This window comes from Vollenhovia emeryi, unplaced genomic scaffold, assembly GCF_000949405.1.
Source record: "Vollenhovia emeryi isolate VEMERY1.0 unplaced genomic scaffold, V.emery_V1.0 DF939145.1, whole genome shotgun sequence".
Classification (NCBI taxonomy): domain Eukaryota; kingdom Metazoa; phylum Arthropoda; class Insecta; order Hymenoptera; family Formicidae; genus Vollenhovia; species Vollenhovia emeryi.
In genome coordinates this window covers 2,390,562-2,400,541 of record NW_011967221.1, presented here as the reverse complement: position 1 = coordinate 2,400,541, position 9,980 = coordinate 2,390,562, and the positions used below count along the sequence as shown (strand labels likewise).

The window sequence follows — 9,980 nt, the reverse complement described above, 5'->3', positions numbered from 1 at the left end:
TTGTAAACTTTGTAAAGAATTCGCTCGAAAAATTTGTCAAAGGAATGTTACAATATATTTTGTCGCTGCAAAACTACATTTTTTCTATAGTTACTCACATATAGAATCGAACACTGGTGAGAACAATAGAGATGCAACTTTTTAAATTAAAATAAATATCGTGCCGCAGGTACATGCATATCTATAAAATAAGATAATAATAAATTGCAACACTATAGTATTACATCTTGAGCCAATTATCCGTATAAGACTGTCGATAGCTGTGACAAATATTTTTTTTTACATTTTTCACATCTCCCCCTCTCTCTTCTCGAACGGCCCACAGAATTCCGCACAAACGAGATGGTTATCAAAATCTATCGACTACATATCATTGGTGCGGCGCCCTTTTTTCTCCCTATGCCAAAAGTTCAGCGGACTATTGATTCATCAGCATACAAAACGTTATACGCCGCTCGCGCCCAACATACCTCTATTTCCAATTTTATTAATCTCTTCAATCTGCCGCTACAGTTTTTTTTTTATTTTTTCCCGGTAAACCCCGTAACTCACCATCGATTTGTTACGACCGCGATACGCATGTGAAAATAATTCTGTCGTTACATTGACGATCCTATCTTTACGTTAACTAAAGAATATGACGGGACGTAATTTATTTGAAACAAAATATCTACAGAACAAAGGCGACGAGAATGTGCGTCGTTTAGAAACGTTTTGAATAACGTAAAAGTTGCGAAAGTTGTAAATGACGTAATGTTGAAAATTGTATTGCGCACTTTGTTATATGCCTAATAGAGTACATGATATTATTCAAACATACAGGTACTATATTTATTTTATGAGTGTAGTATATACGTATCGTACGTAATATACTGGGGAGATTTTTATGATTCCTCTCAGAAAATCATCTTTTCAATTAAAAACATTTACAGTCGAAAAACTTTTATGGTGTTACAATATTTAAATAAATTTTCAAGTCTCAATGCGCATTGGGAGACTTTTCCTAATGCAATGCGTAGAGAAGCGGGGAAACGTATAGCGACGATGTTATTAAAATTTGTGCGATAAGCAAAATTCATAAAAAGGGCGACATTCATAGGAACAATTTTATCACTTGCCATTTCGACGTGCCTGAGCACGCGAAATCTCAGGCATCAATTGTGAAATATAATCGCTTATTATTTAAAAAGTACTAGAAACGACAAAACGCGCACTTCGCGCGCAGTTTGTGGTGAGCATTGTATATTTTTAAGAATTATATATAATGTATATATAATATACGTGCAAAGAAGCAATTGTATGCGCAATGTCAATTTAAAATAAAAAGTAATTTATCACTCACTGATACGATTTGCAACAACAGAGTGGTACATCGTTAATTATGTATGTTAAACGGTAAGAATACAAATAGGTATATGATTATTATAGACTAATTATGTAAAATCGAAATTATTGTATTAAATATACTTTCTATTTTATATTAAAAAGATAGGTACTTATTCATTAAAATATTATAATTATATGGATCCATATAATTATAAATACTGAAAGTCTTCCCTTTAAATATAAACTCACAAAATTTTGTACGTAAGTATGGTTTTGTCTCTAAACTTATTCGAATCCTCGTTCGAATCATTTGACTAAATAAAATAAAAGCACAGAACAGATGCTTCATTTTGCACAAGTAGCAAATAACAAAAATGTAAGACACTTACCTTACGATTTCTCCGCCGTTGCCCGATGTCTCCAAGATCTCCTCCTCCTCTTAGATTTCCTTATTGCACTAACACAACACTCACTCGCGAAAATCATCGATCGCGCAAAATTTCGGACACTCCCGGAAGAATAGGATAATGGATAAATCACTTTTGAATTGGCGATATAAAACGCAACGCGAAGATGGAACAGATTACACGAAATCGATAGATAATTAAAAGCGCGGTGCGTAAACGAGATGTAACCGCGACAAAGGACCACGGTTTACGTTCATATTTTAGATGAGTCTCGTGAAATATCTATGTATACGTTGATAAAGAGCCGTCGTCTCAACATACAATTCGTTTCTCATTACAAGTTGTAGAAGCTTAATAATTAATCGAGGAACGTTACTTGTCACTGATAAAGGTGTGCAAATCAATAGCGTTTTATCCTTACATTTATCGCGATCGAGTTTTGGAAACCGATAATGCAAAAGTAATAACACGCACGGAGCGACTCTCGCTACAGCCTGCCGGCGCGACGTTCGGCGAGCGAATGATAGCGCGCGACCTTCACGTACACAATGGCACGCAAAAACATCGTACGTCACCGTGCCGAGAGACAAACAACAAAAGAACGTTGAGAATTCGTTGTCCCGCCTACGAAGTTGAAAATTCTACACCTAATATTTCTAATTACTTTGTTCCGTGACTGTTACTACGTTTTGCGTATCATTCTGCGGACTTATTGGTACTGATTAAATTATATACTAAATTAACGATTAATTCTGTTCAATCGAGAAAATGTTTCGAAACAAAAATCGTTGTTACTTAAATTCTAATTACTAAGATTAGAGATTTTACCTCAATAGTTGGTGTATACAAATGTATATTACTAAATTGGAAATCTTCATTTATTATGGGCAAAAATTATCGAATTATTTACTTTAATAATAATATAAATTGGTATTAAATACTTTATTGGAAATAGCATTGCGCGCGCTATTTGGTTTTAATTTATATTTATTCGTGATCTTCACACATTAAGATTTTTTTCATGTGAAGAAGACGTAATCTGACGTTGACACTCTGTCACCTTTTGACACCTTAAATATCTTTGAATCTATAAAGTTCAGAGGAATATTTTGTGTAACTAAACACGAGAATATAGAAAATAAATGTTTTAAAATAAATTAAAAAATTTATATTTCTTTTTTATATAATTATTTGTTATATGTATATGTGTACAGGAGAAAAAGTAAAGACGTGTGCGCTAGTATAATCTCAAATAATGTATGAAAATAATATTAAGTTTCAGCGTTTTCGACAAAATATCAGAATCTCACGTCGTATTGTTTTACTTTATATATAAATTTGTTAATGAAAAATGGATAGGCTACAAGAGATTAGCTCAACGAATACATCAATAATATTCGTCATATTTTTCGTGAAAATATGTGATGTAAGTGCAACGGAGCACCCAACCCTCCACAGTAAAAATCGCGATCACTCCCTTTCGATAGATAAAATATATAAAAATAAATATACAGCAAGTTTTTCGAGTCACGCCAACTCCCATATCGTCGGTGCCTTTTATCTCGTCAGTGTCATCGGTTTCTGTCCGTGAGAGACACGATGGGCAACGTCATCAGTGGTCGTCACGGCTGGAAGTCACGTGACCGAGATGAAGGGAGCTCCATCTGCGGCATCCTCAGCGGCCACCCACTGGCCTCGAGGTTCGTTTCGACGCGTTGTTCGACTCGCATGGGTCACCGGCGTGGCGTGAACGTGTCTTCATCGTACGTACGTAATCGTCGTGCTCCTCACACGAATTAACGATGCTAGTGCTCCTGCTCGCGATATGCATCCTGTCCGGCGCGCACGCCACGAAACTCGAGCGGGTGCACGACGAGGAGCTCCTGAATCTCATAAAAGTCGAAAAATACGTGATCGTTCTATTTAGTAAGTTTAGTTTCTTTTCTTTTCTTTTTTTATTCTTTGCCTTCTCTCCGCTCGTCTTCGAACGGCTCTTCGGGGGGGGGGGGGGGAAATGTTGCTCATCGGCGGGACATCAATTATATATCATTTGTATTTCATTTATGTACCGCTTCCCGATTATTGATAGTCTTACGTTACAAATTGACACAAGGTTCTAACGATCTTGTCTCTCAGGAGTGCTGCAGTTGTCAATTTTCACTTCAGTCAGATTTTGAAAGTGTTCGCCGTAGCTAGCTCTCAAACAGGCACGCGATTTTGCTCCAGTTATCTTTTTACGAATATTACGTAAGCTGAGAAACGCTAATCCTCCTTCTATGAACACACAATAACAATTTGCCCTGGATATTACAAATGTTATAATGGCGATAATTTTATTTGCAGTGGCCAGCAACTGTTCAGACTGTGATAACTATGAGACAAAGCTGGCCCACTTGCGTGAGGATCTCGTCGATGCCATATCCACGAGGGTTGTCAAGACTGTTGATAGTCAATTACTCCAATTATATAGCAATGCTAAAGAACCTATTCTACTGTTCTTCCGACATGGGCTTCCTATGCTGTACAACGGTACGGATTTAACAAGAGATAGAAATTACGCATAGACTTTCGTTTTAGTCATTTAATTGTGCTCTGTGATAGTACATGCTTTATTACTCCGTTTACATTGTGATATGTCGCTATATATATTGTTATTTCTGAGTATGCTTGTGAATCTGCAGTTATACTATAGGTTTCCATAGGCTGGTATTCATAGTCTATTCTTATACTTGAACCAATCACCAATATTAACATCTTAAGACCAGGGCCGTGATTTGATCGGTCCCGCTTTCTCGCGCTAACCAAGTGACCGAATTCGCTACAAGATTACATTAATTATACACGTCTTTATGCAATTAGATCAACTAATCGAAATATCCAACAAGCTTTCGTACGGCGCATGTATAACCCAACTTAGTCTAGTTTATAAAAAAAAAGTATATATAACACTTCGAGTATTGTTAACTCTACCTGTGACGATTGCTTCTTCAGAAAGTTTTTCAAAATTAAAACTGATTAAAAACTATCTTCATTTTTCTATATCTCAAGAAAGATTATCAGCTATTAAGAATATTCTTAAAGTCGGCAGCAGTAATTATAAATTAATAACATCGGTAATATTTTGTCGACCGTGTCTGGCAATTAAAATTCTTATTGCGAAAAATATTACCCCAGCCAGGATTCGAACCTGGGACCTCCCTACAATCCGTGACGGGCGTCTTAGCCAGCTCGACCACCGGGGCTGTGATAATACTAAGTAATAATACTAAAGATTATCAGGCTTAGCAATGATATCAATAGAAAATGAGATATCTCATGAAACTGATTTTAATATTATAATTGATGCCTTCGCCGCTGCAAAAGCAAGAATGCATTTGATTTAATTTTTGAAATTACTATATAAAAGCGCCAAAGAAAAAGTTGTATTTTGTTATTTTTTATATACAATATATTTTATATATAATAGTTTATAATAGTTCCATTCAAAAGATAATGTATGCTTTTATGTGTTTCTAATAAGAAATTAATATACATACATGAAATAGAATTCAATGTGATATAAATTTTAATTCTCACATTTTTGTTTGCACCCGACCCCGCTTGGCTTAGAACCGGCTCTGCTTAAGACATTGTCTTAAGGCGATTTTTGACGATTATTTGGTACATATATCGAAGTGTACACGCGTCATGAATGCTTTTACACCTGAAAATAGCCGTTAAATTCAATATATTCCAATAGGAAAATTCATTTTATTAAAATAAATTTGCCTATTCGATATCTTTAGCGTCTTTCTTCAGATATAAAGGCATTCATGACGCTGAGTATACACTCTGGTACACTTTGGTAAATGTACCCAACAGTCGCCAAAAATCGTGTTTAATATGATCTTGAAGAACCAACTACAATACCGGCCATAGTTGTACATAGATTCTCTTCCTAACGATAGATGCATCTTCTTTTTCATAGGACCTTTGGAGGACGAGGAGATAATGACTACGTTTACGGAAAATAAAGCACCCACAGTAAAGGAACTTACAGATGATACATTTGAGCATTTGACTCAAGCAAGCAGTGGTGCGACGACTGGCGACTGGTTCGTTATGTTGTAAGTCTCGAGCCTGGCCTCTACATCACTTATAATAATCATTTAATTCGTTTTATTATAAGTAACGGCAGTACAGTCTAATCACGCCATACAATATCAGTTACAGCACGGACTGTGTACAATGCTTGCGCACGATGGCAAAGTGGGAAACGGTCGGTGCCACACTTAAACAGAGAGTAAATGTAGCACTTGTTAATAAAGCCACAACTGGGGTTTCCACAGCCAGGAGATTTAACGTTTATAATACTCCACAATTTATACTGTAAGCATATGGATATAAATTTATATTATATAAAAGTATTGTGGGATAAGCACAAAAGATGGCATGGTATATTAATACATTCTAATTGTACAGTTTTAGGCATGGCAAAATGTATCGGTATGATACAGAAACATACGAGATTGATTCTTTCATAGCATTCGCTAAAGAATGGTACAAAAATATAAGACCGGAAGAAGCACCTCCACTTCCAAGCCTCTTGTAAGTTCAAAGATTCGTATAGTTGCTTTAGGATTTATCATTAACTTAATTGTAAGTTTGTACATTAATGTATCATATTATTTTTCCAGTGATGAATACGCAAAAATAATTTTAGCTTTTCTTTACAATAATCCGTGGATACTCAAGCTAACTAGCATTTGCATTGGGGTGCTAGTTATTGTTTTAGCAGCTATTAAATGTATGCAATCGGATGAAACTCCAGAGGATAAAGAAGACTAAATCTGTTGCATTTAATTTGCCAAAAATATATTACAAATGTTTCTCTATACAGACTATTGTCTAGTGCTGAAAATGCTTTTTGATTGTACATTAAGTTATTGCACATATGTGAAAAGAGTATATAATTTTAAGTTTTACAATATTTTATAAATCCACGTGTTTCTTTCAAAATATTTATGAACTATTTATCAAATTGTAAATTTTGTGAAATAAGTGAGAAATTTCATTATTTCATCACGTGAAAGTGCAATTACAAATTTTTTGTATTTGTTTAATGACATAAAATTAAGAGTATATAACTGATAGTGAATTATTTTGAAGAGAATATAAATATGATTTTCTGTATGATAATCTAATGCACGTACATTTGCATTGGTTCTATATAAAAAAATATATTTTTTTACTCGAAATGTGTTAAAAAAATTGTATATAACGATATAGGGAGAATGTCTGTAGCAGCAAAGTTAAGAAAGACAAAGCGGTATTTACTTAAGGATGCTTGAAGTGGATTTATATCTATTTTGTTCAGAAAAGACTTTTATTGTCAAGTCATCGGCCACATTCCATTAACTGTATGATGTTACATTCATTGATTGTACAATATTATATTATATGTTACTTCGGATATTATTGCTGCTTTTTTCACACAATATAAACTTTTATGAGCAATCCGTATTGTTTTATTTAAAAAAATACAGGTAAAAGACGTGTAATCAGATTGTGCAAGAATATCTGTTATACATTTTTCTACAGAAATATATCTTTAATGCAAAAAATTGTTAATTAATCTTGAAATTCCAACCTTTGGACAAACCATTTGATTGAATTTAATATTTAATTCCTTATCAATGTGCAATAACGCTGTAACTTTTATTGAAGACATGCAATTCTATATCAAACACATCTGACAATTTATTCTTTTGCAACTATCTAAAAGTGATACTCTAAACCTTACTTGTGTAATTCGCGCGTATATAATAAATTCAAGTGTTGTGAATTTATAAAAGCAACACTTCTTCTGTGATACAATGACTTGTTAAGCTCAATATCTGCTAAGTTTTATAATATTACGCGCTTTGAATTAGAAGAATTCATGAGGCACGATATTGTGATGATAATGCTCGCAAACTATTCAATGGCAAATCTATTTCTGGGCTTGAAGTTTAAACTTCATTAGTCGAACGTAGATTTGCCGCTGACAATACTTGAAAATTCCAAATTACTCTGGTGAAATTATTGAAATCAATATGAATCATGTATTATGCACACTAGCTATTCTTTCAACTTGACCCATCACACGTGACAAAGTTGGACTCTACCCAGATAGCCAGTGTGAGCACAAGTTGCTTTCACATTGCTAAGAAAAATGTTAGCGTCTTGCTATGCATCTATGTCGTTTATTGTGCTGTTGTTTGCTAGCATTTGGTGTCGGAAATGAAACATTTGCATGATTCAAACATTATGCTAGCATTAAGTGCTTGGTCAGATGTAATAGATATAACATGTTTATATCTGTTAGAAAATTGAAAACAATATATGCTAATTCTTTGTTAACAGTATGCCTATTCGATGTGCTCTCTCTTTAGCTGTGCATTTAGCTACGACACTATGTTAACATTATGCTAGCTGTACTTAAATCACTCAAACATTGAATTCATATTCCCAGCAAAGAGAGCCAGCATCAGTTGCTGGCATTTTATTTCCATACATTGCTTGAGCATACTGGCTATCTGGGTACGTATAAACTTAAGGAAACAGTTAAACGTGTAGCTATCAACTAAATGAAACTACAACAAAACATACGTATTACATCAAGATATTACGTTACACTATTAAAGAAAAAGCAAAGATCTGTATAATATCAGAAGTCAATTCTTTACTTAAATGCCATTTTAATATCACAACAAAGTCAGCATTGTGAAAAAATATAACAAAAGTTCCGTGTACGCTAGTCTAAAAAATTGTACTTATTCCTTGTATAGCCATTTTGGTCTTGTCTCTTACAAATAAAAGGCAATTCGTACTCTTATTAAATATTGTCAACCGCCATGTTTATTCTGAAAACAGTTGATGGATTAGCTAGCGCCGTTCTTATGCTGTTCTCAAACCTCTCTCGTATCGACGAGAACTCCATCATATTGCTAGGCTTGGACTCGATCCAAAATCCATCGAATTCGTAAAACAGATAGCAGTAAAACTGATGAAAGGCACGAATCGTCGGCAGGGTCTTCGAGGAATTGTATATGTGAGTCTTGGCGCTGCCATCCCTCAGCAATTTCAAAGCCATACTCGTGAGATTTATACCGACTATAGCAAACGCGTACCCATAACGCGGGTGATTGGAATGAGACAGCACGTGCATAGCCATGCTGGGGTACTCTTGAGCAAAGTAAACGAGATTCTCCAATCCCAGGATCCCCATCCCGCGAAAGTCCGTCCTAGGGTCATCCCCCTGGAAGCCAATCTCCTGCCACTGCTTGGTCACCCTCGCCTCCAGGGGCTCGTATGGCATCAGCAGGCTCCACAGCTTCAGCAGCTTCTGCTCGTGGTCCGGATTATCCGTGCTGTACGACGTCTTCCTGAGCTCCTCACACTCCACGCAGAGCTGACGGTAGCCCCAGATCAGCTCGACACACTTGCCGAACGACTTGGCGAAGTCCGGATGCGCCGTGGGGTTGATCCGCTTGGTCACCAGCACCGTCCTGATGGCGTCCTCGAGGATCCTGCGCTCAGTCTTCGTCGTTATCCCGCGGCGATCGGCGACGTCGTTGAGGTAAGCGACGAGGGTCCTGATGTTGACGTTGCGCGACTGCCCGAGGGTCACCTCGACGGCGAGGGCGCGCGGCGCGCCGGACGGCTTCCCGTAGCAAATCCGCTGCAGCTCGCACATCTGCGTGGTGTGGCGCAAGAACCATTTTATCAGGGGCCTGAAGTACCAGCACACCAGGGCCCAGAGGTACCTGAACATGCCTGCCCGGTCGACGGTCCCGACGACTGTCTGTCAAGAAGCGTCCCTCTAAAAGCGCCGTATCACCACCGCGTTACCTCGTACCGTGCCAGTCTTCATCTTCACCCTGTCGATTTGTTACTTTCATCTCGCTGTGTAAATAGTTTTATGCAAATAATAGACACCCTTGCCAACGACTCGCCGCCTATCCTTCCACCTGAGCGTTTCACCGTTGAGAGCACGCACAGGCGGCACAGGCGGTACAGTTGATATGGTTGATATCAATAATTTGCATTATGCGCTTGACGTCGATATACCTGCCACTCCGTCTGAAGGTAGGCGCTTACGCCGAGTGGGTATCGCGTCTAGGTTTCACGTATACATCTTGATCGCGTTAACGTGTGAAAGAAGCTTAATTTCCACCGTTTCCAAAAAGAGAGAAAAATTTTGTGGAATTAATTATAACTAATGCA

The 9,980-nt window shown here is 36.8% G+C and overlaps 2 protein-coding genes across 2 annotated transcripts; one reads left to right on the top strand and one right to left on the bottom strand.

Annotated features, from left to right (window-relative positions):
• The first annotated feature begins 3,394 nt into the window (after positions 1 to 3,394).
• LOC105566375 (protein disulfide-isomerase A4) lies at positions 3,395 to 6,744 on the top strand. The gene is made up of 6 exons (XM_012020313.1): positions 3,395 to 3,659; positions 4,077 to 4,262; positions 5,701 to 5,839; positions 5,940 to 6,101; positions 6,195 to 6,320; positions 6,410 to 6,744. Exons 1-6 carry the CDS (start codon positions 3,536 to 3,538, stop codon positions 6,558 to 6,560), a joined length of 888 nt encoding a protein of 295 aa, XP_011875703.1. The 5' UTR covers positions 3,395 to 3,535; the 3' UTR covers positions 6,561 to 6,744.
• A 1,695-nt stretch (positions 6,745 to 8,439) lies between these two features.
• Positions 8,440 to 9,980, bottom strand: LOC105566374 (ELMO domain-containing protein 2). The gene has a single exon (XM_012020312.1). It carries the CDS (start codon positions 9,526 to 9,528, stop codon positions 8,590 to 8,592), a length of 939 nt encoding a protein of 312 aa, XP_011875702.1. The 5' UTR covers positions 9,529 to 9,980; the 3' UTR covers positions 8,440 to 8,589.

Bases quoted from the DNA above. Each gene is read 5' to 3' on its own strand.
- LOC105566375 (XM_012020313.1), top strand. From the start codon at position 3,536: ATGCTAGTGCTCCTGCTCGCGATATGCATCCTGTCCGGCGCGCACGCC. The intron at 3,660-4,076 runs GTAAGTTTAGTT...TTTTATTTGCAG, and splicing joins ATACGTGATCGTTCTATTTA to TGGCCAGCAACTGTTCAGAC. The intron at 6,102-6,194 runs GTAAGCATATGG...CTAATTGTACAG, and splicing joins AATACTCCACAATTTATACT to TTTTAGGCATGGCAAAATGT.
- LOC105566374 (XM_012020312.1), bottom strand. From the start codon at position 9,528: ATGTTCAGGTACCTCTGGGCCCTGGTGTGCTGGTACTTCAGGCCCCTG.